The sequence below is a fragment of the Hyla sarda genome, chromosome 10 (assembly GCF_029499605.1).
Source record: "Hyla sarda isolate aHylSar1 chromosome 10, aHylSar1.hap1, whole genome shotgun sequence".
Taxonomy (NCBI): Eukaryota; Metazoa; Chordata; class Amphibia; order Anura; family Hylidae; genus Hyla; species Hyla sarda.
In genome coordinates, this window is record NC_079198.1 from 17285979 (window position 1) to 17306413 (window position 20435).

The 20435-nt window shown below is 42.6% G+C and overlaps 1 protein-coding gene across 1 annotated transcript in view; it reads left to right on the forward strand.

The window, feature by feature from the left end:
• Nucleotides 1-14967: 14967 nt before the first annotated feature.
• ATP1A3 (ATPase Na+/K+ transporting subunit alpha 3) overlaps nucleotides 14968-20435 on the forward strand; it is a 94560-nt gene continuing 89092 nt past the window's right edge. The window contains exon 1 of the mRNA XM_056542938.1: nucleotides 14968-15168. Within this exon, the coding sequence (XP_056398913.1) occupies nucleotides 15163-15168 (6 nt within the window). The 5' untranslated portion in view covers nucleotides 14968-15162. The remainder of the gene's footprint in view (nucleotides 15169-20435) is intronic.

Genomic DNA, 20435 nt, shown 5'->3' on the forward strand with positions numbered 1-20435 from the left:
AATGAGTGACTAGACTTCTCCGCTATGGTTGCTTACCAGGTTTTGACATTCACCTTAAGGGGTTCACGGTTGATGGAAGTGTGGGCTGCGGGGGTGGGCCCAGGTCTCCCAGGACACCAGACACTCTCAAGTCTTCACTGTACTGCTCCTCAGTAACAACAGAACTAAGCTAGATCCTCCCAAGTATATAAGGGAGCAATTTGGAGGAGTCCCATAGGTCACCTACAAGTTACCTGGTCACTGACACCTTCCCTGGTTACATAGGACTTAGTAACCACATTTAAAGGTACATTAACATCAGAAAGATAATTAATAAATAACATAAGGCATTGTTAAACATTTAGGGTCTGTAGAATGGAGGTGGACCCAGGGGACACTGACATAGCGTCCGCCACACAGGACTAAAAAGGGTACAGGAGGGCAACTCCTGTACTGGGCCACCACACACGCATTTGACTCGCGCGGTCGGCGTCCGTGACCGTCTACATGGCGTAGCACAGAACGCTGGAGAGATATGGTATTCAGCCCCCACACCTTTTAATTCTGATTTTATATTCCACAGCGGCACCATATAGGTGATTAGTAATGTATGCACTGTTTTCTCAGGTATAGAACAGCGATACTTTTATACATTGTATTTCACTTGATTTGTGATTTTGTATGGCACCATGTGATGATTTTATATATATTGATATTACTGAGCACTTTAAAAAAAAAATTATATAATTATATTGTGGCCTTTTTATAAGACACTTAACTGTTCACCCTATATAAGGTATCATGTGTGATCACTTAGACCTGCTTGAGGAAGACAGCGGGATACTGTTGAAATGTTGCATCCACCCGAACATGGGTTAATAAAGCACGTTTGCTTGTACAATTTTGGAGTGCTGTTGGACCTTTTTGTGGCTTTTTATCTATCTAATATTTCATATCTGTCTATCTATCTATCTCATATCTATCTATCTATCTATCTCATATCTATCTATCTATCTATCTCATATCTATCCATCTATCTATCTCATATCTATCTCATATCTATCTATCTAATATCTATCTATCTCACATATATCTATCTATCTCATATCTATCTATCTCATATCTATCTATCTATCTATCTCATATCTATCTATCTATCTCATATCTATCATCTATCTATCTCATATCTATCTATCTCCTATCTATCATCTATCTATCTATCTATCTATCTATCTATCTATCTCATATCTATCATCTATCTATCTCATATCTATCTATCTCATATCTATCTATCTCATATCTATCTATCTCATATCTATCTATCTCATATCTATCTATCTCATATCTATCTATCTCATATCTATCTATCTCATATCTATCTATCTCATATCTATCTATCTCATATCTATCTATCTATCTCATATCTATCTATCTATCTATCTCATATCTATCTATCTATCTCATATCTATCTATCTATCTCATATCTATCTATCTATCTCATATCTATCTACTTCATATCTATCTTTCTATCTTCAGAGGTATTATAGACTTTCTGACTACTGATTATAATGGATTTTCCTGGAGGTCACAGGTTTATTCTCATAATGAAATTGTGATTCAGAAGAAACAAAAGTCCCTGTGGGTTGGTATTTAATTGATCCTTATGGAAGAATGAATAGTCGGAGTGGCCTCCAATGACTGTAAATCTATCAATGCACAGGGCAAGATGCACATACCATACACACAGTCTCTCGTTCACTGACATTTATGTATCTACAGGGGTCCAAACAGATGAGAGTGAATAGTATTCTAACCAGTGGCCATCTTGTATGTGTCCGCCAAAACTGGACATGTTGAGGGTGATAGTTGTATGTGTCCACCATGACTGGAAATGTTGGGGGTGGTAGTTGTATGTGTCTGCCATGACTGGAAATGTTGGGGGTGGTATTTGTATGTGTCCGCCATGACTGGAAATGTTGGGGGTGGTAGTTGTATGTGTCCGCCATGACTGGAAATGTTGGGGGTGGTATTTGTATGTGTCCGCCATGACTGGAAATGTTGGGGGTGGTAGTTGTATGTGTCCGCCATGACTGGACCGGTTGTGGGTGGTAGTTGGATGTGTCCGTCATGACTGGACATGTTGGGGGTGGTAGTTGTGTGTGTCCGTCATGAGTGGACATGTTGGGGGTAGTAGTTGTATGTGTCCGCCATGACTGGACATGTTTGGGGTGATAGTTGTAGGTGTCTGCCATGACTGGACATGTTGGGGGTGGTAGTTGTATGTGTCCACCATGACTGGACATGTTGGGGGTGGTAGTTGTATGTGTCCGCCATGACTGGACCGGTTGTGGGTGGTAGTTGTATGTGTCCGCCATGACTGGACCGGTTGTGGGTGGTAGTTGTATGGGTCCGCCATGACTGTACCGGTTGTGGGTGGTAGTTGTATGTGTCCGCCATGACTGGACAGGTTGGGGGTGGTAGTTGTATGTGTCCACCATGACTGGAAATGTTGGGGGTGGTAGTTGTATGTGTCCGCCATGACTGGACCGGTTGGGGGTGGTAGTTGTATGTGTCCGCCATGACTGGACCGGTTGGGGGTGGTAGTTGTATGTGTCCACCATGACTCCATGACTGGACATGTTGGGGGTGGTAGTTGTATGTGTCCACCATGACTCCATGACTGGACATGTTGGGGATGATAGTTGTAGGTGTCTGCCATGACTGGACATGTTGGGGGTGGTAGTTGTATGTGTCCGCCATGACTGGACATGTTGAGGGTGGTAGTTGTATGTGTCAGCCATGACTGGACATGTTGGGGGTGGTAGTTGAGCTGTTGCAGAGCCATTTGGATTATACTGCCAGACATTTCCATCAGATGACAGAGAAGCCTCAATGGACGACTGACTGATCTCCCAATAAGTATGGAAGTCATACCAAATAATAGCTTTTTCCACAAATCATTTTCAATCCAATGACTGTAATATTCCTTCCCCTGCAGAATCTGACAGAACACGACCATTTCTGAGGCGGATATATAAAGCTGTATTGCTTTATGGGCCATATTACCATGATTGATGTGGAAGAATACAATCTAGTGTACATTGTAGGGGATTTGCATATTCTACATTACGCAGCGTTAGATACATTACAGAGAATACTTTGTAAAATTGTCTGATATGAATTACAAAGAAAACAATATATTTTACAAAGCAATCACTATTACTGAGAACACCGGACATAAAAGAGAGAGATTTGTGTTACAAAGAGTCCTTGTGCCGCCGCGGTCTGTGCTTTATTATAGAGAGTGGAGGATATTACAGGGCCGGGGAAGAGATGAGCGTATATTACAGAAATGATGTGCCCCGCAGAACATGTCAGAGAAAATGTTACATTTTAAAGAGAATATTAGGTAGGGGCCAAGGTGTACGCACTATGGGGCTGCTACCAGGCCCCTGGAAAGAGCGGGATGAGTTATGGCTAGTTTAACCCCTATTGATACAGGGTAATAAAGTCCTGTAAATGACTCCTAGATGTTGTCATCCCATTTCTAAAGGTTATAGAATATACAAGCTTCATTTGGGTATTAATTCTCACCCCAGTGCTTGATTCACTGCTTATACTTTTCAGTACTGCTCTATAATGTCCTTCAGTATGATTTCTTTTTTTTTGTGTGTGCAGTGTATGGGAGACATTATAGAAGCTCCTCTACCCTCACTAGGGACTACTTATAGATTAGAGTTGAGGCCAGCTTTGGGAAAAACAGGTGAAAATACCATATACAAGTCATATAATGGACAGAAATTCTGCTGTTCCTGATGTACACACACATGACAGCTTATACTGACAAGTTACCTGATTAATGAACAGAATACAAGACCTATAGTTGGGACAGACAAAGCTGTATTCAATATGTCACAATATACAGTAGCTCCGAAAAAATATTTTGATTGTTAAGCTGCTCTGGGAAGCTGGGAACAGGATTTGTCTTGGCACATGACAATCCCTGGCAGGTTCTAGAGCCCGCAAAACTTAAAGGGGTGCTCAGCGTTTGGAACAAATTGTTCCAAATGCTGGAGCTGGTGTCGGGAGCTTGTGACGCCATAGCCCCGCCCCCTCATGCTGTCGACATCATGAGGGGCGGGACTATGGCGCCATGAGCTCCCAACGCCGGCTCCAGCATTCAGAACAGTTTGTTTCAAACGCTGAAAAGCGGAGTACCCCTTTAAATGCCACTGTCAGATTTTAAAAAAACGTATATGTGGTATATGTTGCAATTCATCTTTTTAATATACCCCATAAAAATCCTATTTCCTTTAACTAGAATCATGGCTTATAAAAAAAAAAGACCACTAGGGGTCCCCATGCCATCCATGCCAGACTGAAAAGAGCTACACAACTTCCCCTGGAGCATACAGCAGCTGATAAGTACTGGAAGGATTAAGATGATTAAATAGTAGTAATTAAAAATCTGTTTAACTTACTGGCACCAGTTGATTTGAAAACATTCTTTTATCTCCGGAGTGCCCCTTTAAGTGCCGCAATAGTAAGGCATAAAGACCTATGGCACACAACGTGCACTTCAACACTGGAAATGATGCAGAAATTCTGTGCTGCAGTGCCCAGTGGCGTATTACAGAGTAATAATATCCATACAGCATCCTATACCGATGTGTCCATCATAGACAACTCAATATAATGCTGCCCGAACGATAATCACATAGGAGTGCTTAGAGAAGTCATTGCTATAGTGGTGCCCATCGGAATACACCCTAATAAAAATGCCCCATCTATCCCCAGAACTGGAGCCATAGATGTATCTACAGTGCAAAACTATAACTCCCAGAATGCCCGGACAGCCGTTGGCTGTCCGGGCATGCTGGGAGTTGTAGTTTTGCAACAGCTGGAGGTCCACAGTTTGGAGACCACTGCTCTACAGGGATCAACAATGGAGTTGGTGTTGGTATTGGTAGACTATGGAGATACCTGGGTCTACATAGGGCACCAACAGAGGGAAGGAGTGCCCTGATGGTCATGTGATGGGGGGCAAATCTGCAGGGAATATAGGGGAGTCTAGTGGTGCATTACTGAGCCCCCTGGTGCATGTGCTCCCCCTTCTTTTATAAATCCATAATGCAGGATTGCCCCAGGTGAAGCCCGTATCACAGATATGGCGACACAATATAAAATCGAGCCGGTGATCTGTTACAGAGATGGGTGTATGAAGGCTGCAGAATCGTGCAGCAAGTACGGTCCGGCATTCTAGTCATTACTATGCTGAGCGTGTTCTCTATCAGAGACGCTGTGCGAACATGTAGGAGAGCTGAGTTTGTCAAATGGTGCAATGCATCTGGACATCACAGAGTAGCGTCTCCGGTTTTCTATAGATTTGACGGTTAACCGACTAAAATCTGACACAAATCCTGCTCTGCTACATCTATATCTATACATGGAAAAATCAACGGATGAAAGTATAAATGTATGTGTGTGTGAATATATATATATATATATGCGGTATATATTGTGTGTGTGTGTGTATATATATATATATATATATATATATATGTGTGTGTGTATGTTCTAGCATAACTTCCAAACGTTTGGAAATATTTCAAGGAAACTTGGTCACATTTTACTTATATGTCAATTAAAAATTCGAGTTAAATTAACCTTAACCCACCAGATATGAGAAAGGGATATGAAGTTGGGATACGTGAATGGGATATAAGAGACTAGGACAGGATATGAGGTCTGGATATGAAGACGGAATATTGGGACAGGATATGAGGACAAGATATGGGGACAAGATATGAGGACGGGATATGAAGACAGGATATAAGGACGGGATATAAAGTCGGGATATAAGGCGGAATATTAGGACGGGATATGAGGTTGGGATATCAGGACAGGTTATGAAGACAGGATATGAGGTCAGGATACATAAATGGGATATAAAGATGGGATATGAGGTCAGGATATGAGGATGGGATATGAGGATGGGATATGAGGTCAGGATATGAGGTCGGGATGTGAGGACCTGATATTAGGTCGGGATATGAGGACAGGATATGAAGACAGGATATGAGGTCAGGATACGCAAATGGGATATAAAGATGGGATATGAGCTTGGTATATGAGGATGGGATATGAGAAGGAGACATAAGGATGACATATGAGGTAGCTATATGAGGTCAGGATATGAGGTTGGGATATGAGAACAAGATCTAAGGACACAATATGAGGACAAGATATGAGGCTGGGATATGAGGACTAGATATGAGAACGATAAATAAGGATGGGGTATGGAGGATATGAGAGCGGGGTCTGAGGGATAAGGGGCATGAAGTCGGGATATGAGGTCAAGATATGAGGCCAGGATAGGAAGTTGGGATATGAGGATGGGATATAAGGTCGGGATATGAGGAAGGAATAAGAAGATAGGATAGGAGGTCGGGATATAAGGACAAGAAACAAGTCGGGATATGAGGACAGGATATGAGGATAAGATATGAGGTCGGGATATGAGATCAGTATTAGTGTTGAGCGGCATAGGCCATATTCGAATTCGCGAATATTCGCGAATATATGGACGAATATTCGTCATATATTCGCGAATATTCGCATATTCGTTATATTCTCGTTTTATTTTCGCATATGCGATTATTCGCGTATGCGAAAATTAGCATATGCGAATTTTCGCACGCCAGTCTCACACAGTAGTATTACATTCTTCTTTACACCACACAAGCTGGAAGCAGAGAGGGGTGATCACTGTGATGTGTACTGTGAAGAAAAAAATAAAAAAAATAAAAAATACGAATATTCGTAATTACGAATATATAGCGCTATATTCGCGAAATTCGCGAATTCGCGAATATGCGATATTCGCGAATAATATTCGAATTGCGAATATTCGCGAGCAACACTAATCAGTATATGAGGACCAAATATGAGGATGAGATAATCATCGTTGCTTTTCCTCTCAGACAAGGTTTAGGTAGGAAGAGCGGGCAATGCTGGATACTCTGCTAGCATGACGATAGTATTGATGGTGCTTTGCATTAGAATAGAGTAGTAGAGAACAATAGTTATTTCACCTCAATTTAAGAATCCTCTCCATTGCAGTAGGAATAAATCTGATCACTATGATGTGGGAGCCTGGACCCCTCCCCACCCCTCCCCACCAGGAGGACCAGTCGGTGAACTATGCCCATCTATGGAAGATATGGAAACAGCCAGGTATAGTGGAGAAACATCAAACTGAATAGTACATGGTAACTAGGGCTCAAGTCCTGCAGGAACGCATGGGAACAGAGTTCCTGAATTTTTTCCACAGCAGGAACACTGTTCCCATTAGCAGGAGTCCAGCCCTTCTTGCCCCCTGATGGTAACTGTATGCAGTTGGACAGGATTCATTACAATGCTCTAAAACTCCTGGAAAATCTGAAATGTCGTGTTATAGCCAGTTCCGGGCCCGAGGGGGTCTCAGCTTTACAGGGATTCTCTTTGGTGGTCTTTGAACCCCATGAGATCAGGCGCTTGTAAATCTGCTTTGCTTGGAATGTTTCTTTAAAGAAATACTCCGGTGGAAAAACACTTTTTTTTTTTTCATATCAACTACAGAAAGTTATACGGATTTGTAAATGACTTCTATTAAAAAAAAAAAAATCTTAATCCTTCCAGTACTTATCAGCTGCTTTATGCTCCAGAGGAAGTTGAGTTGTTGTTTTCTGTCTGACCACAGTGCTCTCTGCTGACACCTCTGTCCGTGTCAGGAACTGTCCAGAGCAGGAGCAAATCCCCATAGCAAACCTTTCCTGCTCTGGACAGTTCCTGACATGGACAGAGGTGTCAGCAGAGAGCAAAAGAAATTCAAAAATAAAATAACTTTCTCTGTAGTATACAGCAGCTGATAAGTACTGGAAGGATTAAGATTTTTTAATAGAAGTAATTTACAAATCTGTTTAACTTTCTGCCACCAGTTGATTAGAATTTGTTTTTCAACTGGAGTACCCCTTTAAATACACGGCGTAGATACCTGTTGAGTTGAAGTGTTTAATGCTTTTCAATGAATGACAGTGATCCCAAAACTGTGGACCTCCGGATGTGGCAAAACTACAACTCCCAGCATGCCCGGACAGCCAACGGCTGTCCGGGCATGCTGGGAGTTGTAGTTTTGCCACATCCGGAGGTCCACAGTTTGGAACTGCTGGTCTATGGCATCTGTGCTGTGCTTCAAGCCACATCATTTGTGCACTATGGGGTAATTTATGGTAATTTATCATTACTTGCACTGGCATTGAAATTGATAAATACAGCCTTCGGTTTTCTCGGCCTTAAGACTCCCCAGTCACCCCAAAAATTCCATAAAAATAGTGAAGTTGAGGCAGGGAGGCGGGGGATGCAGCTGCAGTTGCTGCACCTTAATGTGTGTGAGACTGACACTCTCACATTATCCAGCAGGGGGAGTAAGAGACCCTAAACAACATCTCTGGCTGCACTACATATAACAGGCTGCTCGCACCTCATTTTGGCCTTACGCTTTATGTATACGTTGGGATACTGTCAAAACACTATACTAATGTATACCGATAGAGTGCTCTTGGCATAACCATAGGATATAAGGCACTAAGCACAGGGGGGTAACTATAGGTGTCACAGAGGTAGCAGTTGCACCGGGGTCCTGGTGACCAAGGGGGCCCAAAGACACCCTGCCCCATAGGAATACACCAGTATTATTAATGGCACATGGTAGACACGGGGAACTGTTCCAGTCTTTGCATTAGGGCCCAGTTAATTCTGACTAAGGGTACGTTCACACTATGGAATTCCCACAGAATTCCACGTGCGGAATTACGCGAGCGGAATTACGCACTGTGTACTTAACATTAGTGTGAACGGGTCTCCGCGAGACCCGTTCACACTGCGGAATTTCAGCGGCGGACAATTCCGCCGCGGAAATTGTTCCGCGGAAAGAAAGCACATGTTCATTCTTTGCACAGATTCCGCGAGCACTGCAGTCAATGGTGACGGCTCAGTGTCCTGCGGCCTTAGCGCCGAAGCATTTTTGGCAGCGGCAGCCAGTCGGCGGCCGAGCGGAGATTCCGCAGTGTGAACGCACCCTTAGGGCTCATTCACATGACATTTTGGGGATCCCTGTACCGTATCCGTATCATTTCTGGACCGTATCCGGTATTGTTGCCGGACTGAACACCTTGGTCTGCCGCGTTTTTTTTAGTCCGGCAACAAAACTGATGCGGCCCAAAAATTATACGGATACGGTACAGGGATCCCCTAAAAGTTTCATTGAAATCAATGGGGTGCAGCTCCGGTCCATCGGGGATGCGGTTTTCAAATTCTCCCGCCGGATGCGGCTGCCGTATCCCTAAAATGGGGTGTGAATGTACCCTAAGCACAGGCTACTATTATGCAGTATATTTTTTATTTGCAGGACCCAAGGTAGACCCCATTATTGAACCCTATGGCTATGAAACGTGAATATCCCCTAATATTTAGTAATTGGAATAGTAATTGGAAACATATTCACACACACACATACATATATGTATCTATTTGCTATATATATATATATATATATATATATATATATATATATATATATATATATGCTATATATATATATATATATATATATATATATATATATATATATACATAGGAGGGAGATTTATCAAAACCTGTGCAAAGGAAAAGTTGCCCAGTTGCCCATAGCAACCAATCATATCACTTGTTTCATTTTGCAGAGGCCTTGTTAAAAATGAAACCAGCGATCTGATTGGTTGCTATGGGCAACTGAGCAGCTTTTCCTCTGCACAGGTTTTGATAAATCTCCCCCATAGAGTTTATTTTTTCGACACTAAGGTGGGTCATATATCAAGGTCGCACATGGTTCCCCGCATTTATGATGCCCTGGTGAAACCAGTGGGCATTTTTTGGGGTTGCGGTTTGGGCGTGTTTTTCTAGGAGCGCAGTTAAGGCACTGATATATGACCTGCGACTTCAGTGACAGTTTTGCGCAACAGCTGCTCCAGCTGGGACAAGTCTGACAAGTGCGCTCCGCATTAGCTCCAAGTCGCGCGTAAACATTAGCCGCCGTTTATCCGGAGGTGCAGTCATCTGGACAGATGCCAATCAGCTGAGCCTGGCGTGCACTGGTGGGCTGCACAGGGGGTGAAATCCATAGAGTCTACCTAAAGAGCGACTGGAATTCTTTTCAGGTATACGTTATGTATAAGGGCCCATTCACACTACGTATTTTCCGGGCGGAACTCCGCTCCGGTGAAGCCTTCCATTGCTTTCAATGGGATTCTGCTGCACCATTCGCACTACGGAATATCTGTCACGGAAATTCTGGACCCCAGACTCTGCTGGAAGAATAAACATACCTCCAGCTACTGCAAAACTACAACTCCCAGCATGCCCGGACAGCCTTCGGCTGTCCGGGCATGCTGGGAGTTGTAGTTTTGCAACAGCTGGAGGCACCCTGAGTGGGAAACAATGGATTAGGCAACAAAGGCTGGCAAGACTTTGAGAATTTTGCTGACTTCCCCTTTAAAGGGGTACTCCGGGGAACTAAACCCATAGCCCATCCTTTCCCTCCCATCAATCTATTTTATTGTTTAAATATCATTCATTAGCTATATAAAGCAATATTCGCCCTCTTTGGTCATCACTTACATACATGACACGAGGTAATGACATCATCCAGCCATCCACTCTGTCCGAATCTCTCTCTGAAAGCAGCCCCCATCCTCCTAAGAGACACAGACCATGTGTTTTTTGCCCTGCACTGATGAGTCATGCTCTATTTAGTGCTGGCAACTGAGAGGTGTGTGCAGCCTCAGCCAATCAGACACTGAACCTCTCTGCTGATTAGAGCAGGAGGGTGGGGGCTGCTCTCAGAGAGTGCACTGGCAGAGCAGAGCTGCAATGATTGCTGGGAGATGTAGACAAGAGGAGGGAAGGATGGCAAAGAATATCAAGCAGCCAGAAAAGACAACAGGAGCCACATGGGCCGTGCATATTGGGCAGGATGGTTTACAAGAAACATATCCTGGTAGTGTGGTGGCTTTAGAGATTTTTTTTTTAATTATATATATATATACACACACACACTTCCCTGGAGTACCCCTTTAAGTAAAGAGTATTTGCATTGGTCGGCTTAGTGTACAGTATGATAAGTAGTAGCACCAATTACAAGGGTTATTGTACATGTGCACCTACCTACTTACTATACACACCTGTTGTTGCACATATACACACAGGGCATTATAATTGTACACACCTGTTATAAATGTAGATTAACTGTGATACGCTTATACGCATGTACAAACCTAGTGTCACACATGCGCACATCTAGTATGATCCCACATGCATACAGCCAGTAGTGTTACATATGCACACATCTAATAGTGTCACAGCTGGTAACTCATGTGCACACATCCTGTCACACATGAATACAGCTTACATATAGTAGTGTCACACATGGCCACAGCTGAAATGACACATGTATTCTCATGCATGAATACAGCTGGTGTCACAAATGCACACACCCAGCAGTGTCATACATGCACACATCCTGTCAGACATGAATAGCTGTCAGACATGAGCTGGTGTCACACATGCACAAATATAGTAGTGTCACACTTGGTTAAAGCAGGAATTACTCATGTCAAATATGCACGCAACAAGCAGTGCCACACATGCACGTATCCTGCAGTAACATACATGCACACGCCCAGCAGTGTCATTCATGCATGCACTCAGCAGTGTCACACATGCACACATTTAGGAGTGTCACACATGCACACACCCAGCAGCGTCATACATGCATGCATTCAGCAGTGTCCCACAAACAGCAGTGTCATACATGCACACATCCAGCAGTGTTGCACATGTCTAGGGGAGTGTCACACATGCACAAATATAGCAGTGTCACACATGTCACACATGCATACACCCAGCAGTATCACACATGCATACACCCAGCAGTATCACACATGCATACACCCAGCAGTATCACACATGCATACACCCAGCAGTATCACACATGCATACACCCAGCAGTATCACACATGCATACACCCAGCAGTATCACACATGCATACACCCAGCAGTATCACACATGCATACACCCAGCAGTATCACACATGCATACACCCAGCAATATCACACATCCAGCAGTGTCAGAAATGCAGACAACCAGCAGTGTCACAGATGCACAAATCTAGGAGTGTCACACATGCACACACCCAGCAGTGTTACACATGCACACTTCCAGCAGTGTCACACATGCACACATCTAGTAGTGTCACACATGCTTCTGTGCACTCAGCTCCTCCTCCTGCACCCCAGCTCCTGCACTCACACTCGCCCACATGCATACAGCCAGTAGTGTTACATATGCACACATCTAATAGTGTCACAGCTGGTAACACATGTGCACACATCCTGTCACACATGAATACAGCTTACATATAGTAGTGTCACACATGGCCACAGCTGAAATGACACATGTATTCTCATGCATGAATACAGCTGGTGTCACAAATGCACACACCAAGCAGTGTCATACATGCACATATCCTGTCAGACATGAATAGCTGTCAGACATGAGCTGGTGTCACACATGCACAAATATAGTAGTGTCACACTTAGAGCAGGAATTACTCATGTCAAATATGCACGCAACCAGCAGTGCCACACATGCACGTATCCTGAAGTAACATACATGCACACGCCCAGCAGTGTCATTCATGCATGCACTCAGCAGTGTCATACAAACAGCAGTGTCACACATGCACACACCCAGCAGTGTCACACATGCACACACCCAGCAGTGTCACACATGCACACACCCAGCAGTGTCACACATGCACACACCCAGCAGTGTCACACATGCACACATTTAGGAGTGTCACACATGCACACACCCAGCAGCGTCATACATGCATGCATTCAGCAGTGTCCCACAAACAGCAGTGTCATACATGCACACATCCAGCAGTGTTGCACATGCACATGTCTAGGGGAGTGTCACGCATGCACAAATCTAGGAGTGTCACACATGCACAAATATAGCAGTGTCACACATGTCACACATGCATACACCCAGCAGTATCACACATGCATACACCCAGCAGTATCCCACATGCATACACCCAGCAGTATCCCACATGCATACACCCAGCAGTATCACACATGCATACACCCAGCAGTATCACACATGCATACACCCAGCAGTATCACACATGCATACACCCAGCAGTATCCCACAAGCATACACCCAGCAGTATCCCACAAGCATACACCCAGCAGTATCACACATGCATACACCCAGCAGTATCCCACAAGCATACACCCAGCAGTATCACACAAGCATACACCCAGCAGTATCCCACATGCATACACCCAGCAGTATCCCACAAGCATACACCCAGCAGTATCCCACATGCATACACCCAGCAGTATCCCACATGCATACACCCAGCAGTATCCCACATGCATACACCCAGCAGTATTCCACATGCATACACCCAGCAGTATCCCACATGCATAGACCTAGCAGTATCCCACAAGCATACACCCAGCAGTATCACACATGCATACACCCAGCAGTATCCCACATGCATACACCCAGCAGTATCACACAAGCATACACCCAGCAGTATCCCACATGCATACACCCAGCAGTATCACACATGCATACACCCAGCAGTATCACACATGCATACACCCAGCAGTATCCCACATGTATACACCCAGCAGAATCCCACATGCATACACCCAGCAGTATCGCACATGCATACACCCAGCAGTATCCCACATGCATACACCCAGCAGTATCCCACATGCATACACCCAGCAGTATCACACATGCATACACCCAGCAGTATCCCACATGCATACACCCAGCAGCATCCCACATGCATACACCCAGCAGTATTCCACATGCATACACCCAGCAGTATCCCACATGCATACACCCAGCAGTATTCCACATGCATACACCCAGCAGTGTCACACATGCATACACCAAGCAGTTTTTAATGTGCTGACAATAAACTAAAGCTAGAAGAATTTTAATCCAATTTATTAAGGATCTTCTCCTGCATAGGAGATAATTTCCTGGAGTCTATACATCTAGCAGTGTCACACATGCACACACCCATCATTGTCATACAAGCACACACCAAGCAGTGTTACACATGTATACATCTAGCAGTGTCGCACATGCACACATCCAGCAGTGTCACACATGCACAAATATAGCAGTATCACACATGCACAAATATAGCAGTATCACACATGCACAAATCTAGCAGTCACACATGCACACATCCAGCAGTGTCACACATGCACACATCCAGCAGTGTCACACATGCACACATCCAGCGTGTCACACATGCACACATCCAGCAGTGTCACACATGCACACATCCAGCAGTGTCACACATGCACACATCCAGCAGTGACACACATCCAGCAGTGTCACACATGCACACATCCAGCAGTGACACACATGCACACATCCAGCAGTGTCACACATGCACACATCCAGCAGTGACACACATGCACACATCCAGCAGTGTCAGAAATGCAAACAACCAGCAGTGTCACAGATGCACAAATCTAGGAGTGTCACACATGTACACACCCAGCAGTGTCACACATGCACATATCTAGTAGTGTCACACATGCTTCTGTGCACTCAGCTCCTCCGCCTGCACCCCAGCTCCTGCACTCACACTCGCCCATGCACTCAGTTTCACACTTGCACTCACCTTCAACAATGTAACAGCTGCAATAAAAGGGGAGGGAGCATCAAGGTGACAAGTGGGGAGGACGCATACCGGGCTGTGATTGGAGGAGAGCCTCCTGCTGGTGTGGCCTATGTGACTGCAGCATATGAGGGACCAACTGTGTGAGAGGAGGGAGGAAGGGAGGGAGCGGGAGGGATGTGAGAGCAGCAGCCTCCCCGAGCACAGAGCTGAGTCCGCTTCATCCTCAGCTGCCTCTACCTCTCCTCCTCTCTCTCTCTCTCTTCCCCTCTCTCTTCTCTTCTCTCTCTGTCTCCTTCCCTCCTCTCTGGGGCTCAGGTCTCTGTCCCCCCCTTCCCCTACGGAGGATTCCGGCCACATCTGTTCCCTGCCTGAGATAGAGACATGGGGGTGAGTATAGATCTTTAGGGGGTTCATATAATGTATGGCTATGATCAGCTCTACCGCATTGCTTCATTGTGCCGTCTGGGCTGAGGATCAGGCGCTCTCCATAGTCCTGAAAATTGGCAAGGAGTTTTCTGTGGGCTATAGGGAGCTCTCTGTTTTCTTTGGAGCTGTCCATGGTCCTGAGCAGGTTCTCTTTATGGTCCTGAACAACTAACCTGGAGCTGTTCATGGTCCTAAACTGTTTCTTTGACCTGTAGAACCAGGAGCTGTCGATAGTCCTGAACAGATCACCAGGAGCTGTCGATAGTCCTGAACAGATCACCAGGAGCTGTCGATAGTCCTGAACAGATCACCAGGAGCTGTCGATAGTCCTGAACAGATCACCAGGAGCTGTCGATGGTCCTGAACAGATCACCAGGAGCTGTCCATAGTCCTGAACAGAGCACCAGGAGCTGTCCATAGCCCTGAACAGAGCACCAGGAGCTGTCCATAGTCCTGAACAGATCTTCATGGTCTCTCTATGGTCCTGAACAGATATCTCCAGGAGTTGTCCATGGTCCTGAACAGATCTCCAGGAGTTGTCCATGGTCCTGAACAGATCTCCAGGAGTTGTCCATGGTCCTGAACTGTTCCTTTTAATGGTCCATGGTCCTGAGCTGCCATGGTCCTGAAAAGATCACAAAGGGTTGCCCATATGGTTCCATACAGTTCTCTTGATCTATACATAGTCCCGAATGAATCGCCATGGCCACCCTAGATGCTTTTTTCTGTAGTTGACCTATGTTTTTCCAGAAATCTCTTTGCCTGAATCATGCCTGCAATACTAACACACTGGACCTCTGTATAACAGATCTTTAAGGTTACCCAGTGATGTCATGTTTGGTAGCTGAAGAGTTAATGCCGACAAGTGTGCGCTGGGTTGTGGATAATTGTGTGCACAGCGCAATGCGGTGTCTGTATGTCTGTCAGCTCTCAAGAGAAGGAGGGAATGGAGAGAAAGAAAAGCCTTGGGAAATTAGATGAGGTCATTCGCCAGAGAGAGAAGAAAGACGACAAGGGGGAGAACATGGTGGAGGATGAAGAGAGGGAGAGAAGCAAAGTGAGAGATGGGGGTGGGGAGAGATGAGGCAGGTGGGAGAAAGAGACAAGAAGGCACAATGGTGTATGAGAAAGGAATGGTTGGTGGATGAGGAGCTTGGAGATCACATCTTCTGACTCATGAGTTGGGGAGGGGAGGTTTTAAAAAACTTGCTTTGTGGTGGTGAAAGGGTTAAAGTTTCATGTCTATATTATAAAAATTGCTCAGGGTTTGGAAAGATGGAAGAGCCACCAAGGAGTCATCTGTTAAAATGAGAGAAGGGCACTTGAAGGTCAGACGGTGGTACAGGAGCTGTGGAGACACATTGTGATCACCATGGCACCCGTCCTCCTCGGCCTATGTCATCCCATCTGTGCATCACATCGGGTGGAGAATTGTGCATTTTTTTTTTCAAGGTTATGTAAAGGCCTTATTGATGTTCTCAAGATGAACGCAATCCCCTGTTGATGGGTGATGGGCTTTACTTGATGGTCATCAATCAGTCAGTGGTCCATCGAAGGTTGTTGGGGGGGTGGGGGTTGATGCTCCTTGGGATTCAAATACTGACCTTCAGTATAGAAGCGGCCTGCTCTTCACATAGCTACAGCCCTGCAGGCCACAATGGGCTGGTACAAAAAAAAATGGCTGAAAGTGAAAGGGGTGAAGGGGAGAATAGAAGGGGGTTTGACGCATTTAACCCATCAAAACCACATATAATGACTGCGCATGATCGAGGGGCTCTCAATCTGTTCATCTGCATTGTGTGCTGACTTTAATATGTGAAAACTGGTGGCTCATGGCCCATCATGGATGTCATTGATCAAGGTCATATTCCTATAAGGGGTTCACGTCTGCATACTGCTCACTAACTCACACACAAGAGAGCTAAAAATACTGTCACACTGATGGACACCATCCGATATGTGACAAGGGGAACGTGTGCAGGGATCTGGTCCAGGAGAAGGTGACCCATCTGTGGCCGGCAGGATGTGGGGGTTTATGTAAGGCTTTGCCTTGTACTGCGCATGGTTCCACAGCCGTATTCTTCCCTCCCGAGAGACAGAGGATGGGGGCTGGGTGGAGTGACATATGGCAGAGATGTGAGTGAGGATAATCCCCCACCAGAAACAAATAGGGGGGGATACAATTATGTGGATGTAATATAGCAAGAGATCAAAGAGAGATCCTGTATATCAGATACAGCCCGGACATGGGGGAAACCATGAGATGTAGGGATAAGGGAGGTGCACACGACATTATATTGTATGGAAATGGAACAGAACATTATGCACTAAAAATATATAGCAAAGTGTATTATACAGTACAATAAAGGAGCTGTGCAGAATATTATGTACTAAAACTATATAGCAAAGTGTATTATACAGTACAATAAAGGAGCTATGCAGAATATTATGTACTAAAAATATATAGCAAAGTGTATTATACAGTACAATAGAGGAGCTATGCAGAATATTATGTACTAACAATATATAGCAAAGTGTATTATACAGTACAATAAAGGAGCTATGCAGAATATTATGTACTAACAATATATAGCAAAGTGTATTATACAGTACAATAAAGGAGCTGTGCGGAATATTATGTATTAACAATATATAGCAAAGTGTATAATAAAGGAGCTGTATGATTAAGGGAGGAATGGAGCATTATATACTATAATAGAGCAGGTATATGGTGTATTATATACTATAATAGAGCAGGTATATGGTGTATTATATACTATAATAGAGCAGGTATATGGTATATTATATACTATAATAGAGCAGGTATATGGTGTATTATATACTATAATAGAGCAGGTATATGGTATATTATATACTATAATAGAGCAGGTATATGGTATATTATATACTATAATAGAGCAGGTATATGGTATATTATATACTATAATAGAGCAGGTATATGGTGTATTATATACTATAATAGAGCAGGTGTATGGTATATTATATACTATAATAGAGCAGGTATATGGTGTATTATATACTATAATAGAGCAGGTATATGGTGTATTATATACTATAATAGAGCAGGTATATGGTGTATTATATACTATAATAGAGCAGGTATATGGTGTATTATATACTATAATAGAGCAGGTATATGGTGTATTATATACTATAATAGAGCAGGTATATGGTGTATTATATACTATAATAGAGCAGGTATATGGTGTATTATATACTATAATAAGGCAGGTGTATGGTGTATTATATACTATAATAGAGCAGGTATATGGTGTATTATATACTATAATAAGGCAGGTGTATGGTGTATTATATACTATAATAGAGCAGGTATATGGTGTATTATATACTATAATAAGGCAGGTGTATGGTATATTATATACTATAATAGAGCAGGTATATGGTGTATTATATACTATAATAAGGCAGGTGTATGGTGTATTATATACTATAATAGAGCAGGTATATGGTGTATTATATACTATAATAAGGCAGGTGTATGGTGTATTATATACTATAATAGAGCAGGTGTATGATGTATTATATACTATAAAAGAGCAGGTGTATGGTGTATTATATACTATAATAGAGCAGGTATATGGTGTATTATATACTATAATAAGGCAGGTATATGACATATTATATACTATAATAGAGCAGGTATATGGTGTATTATATACTATAATAGAGCAGGTGTATGGTGTATTATATACTATAATAAGGCAGGTGTATGGTGTATTATATACTATAATAGAGCAGGTATATGGTGTATTATATACTATAATAAGGCAGGTGTATGGTGTATTATATACTATAATAAGGCAGGTATATGACATATTATATACTATAATAGAGCAGGTATATGGTGTATTATATACTATAATAAGGCAGGTGTATGGTGTATTATATACTATAATAGAGCAGGTGTATGGTGTATTATATACTATGATAGAGCAGGTATATGGTGTATTATATACTATAATAGAGCAGGTATATGGAGTATTATATACTATAATAGAGCAGGTATATGGTGTATTATATACTATAATAAGGCAGGTGTATTATATACTATAATAGAGCAGGTATATGGTGTATTATATACTATAATAGAGCAGGTATATGGTGTATTATATACTATAATAGAGCAGGTATATGGTGTATTGTATACTATAATAAGGCAGGTATATGGTGTATTATATACTATAATAGAGCAGGTGGATGGTGTATTATATACTATAATAGAGCAGGTGTATGGTGTATTATATACTATGATAGAGCAGGTATATGGTGTATTATATACTATAATAGAGCAGGTATATGGAGTATTATATACTATAATAGAGCAGGTATATGGTGTATTATATACTATAATAAGGCAGGTGTATTATATACTATAATAGAGCAGGTATATGGTGTATTATATACTATAATAGAGCAGGTATATGGTGTATTATATACTATAATAGAGCAGGTATATGGTGTATTGTATACTATAATAAGGCAGGTATATGGTGTATTATATACTATAATAGAGCAGGTATATGGTGTATTATATACTATAATAGAGCAGGTGTATTATATACTATAATAGAGCAGGTATATGGTGTATTATATACTATAATAGAGCAGGTATATGGTATATTATATACTATAATAGAGCAGGTATATGGTATATTATATACTATAATAGAGCAGGTGTATGGTGTATTATATACTATAATAGAGCAGGTATATGGTGTATTATATACTAGAAAAGAGCAGGTGTATGGTGTATTATATACTATAATAGAGCAGGTATATGGTGTATTATATACTATAATAGAGCAGGTATATGGTATATTATATACTATAATAGAGCAGGTGTATGGTGTATTATATACTATAATAGAGCAGGTATATGGTGCATTATATACTATAATAGAGCAGGTGTATGGTGTATTATATACTATAATAGAGCAGGTATATGGTGTATTATATACTATAATAGAGCAGGTGTATGGTGTATTATATACTATAATAGAGCAGATATGTTGTGTATTATATACTATAATAAGGCAGGTGTATTATATACTATAATAGAGCAGGTATATGGTATATTATATACTATAATAGAGCAGGTGTATGGTATATTATATACTATAATAGAGCACGTATATGGTGTATTATATACTATAATAGAGCAGGTATATGGTATATTATATACTATA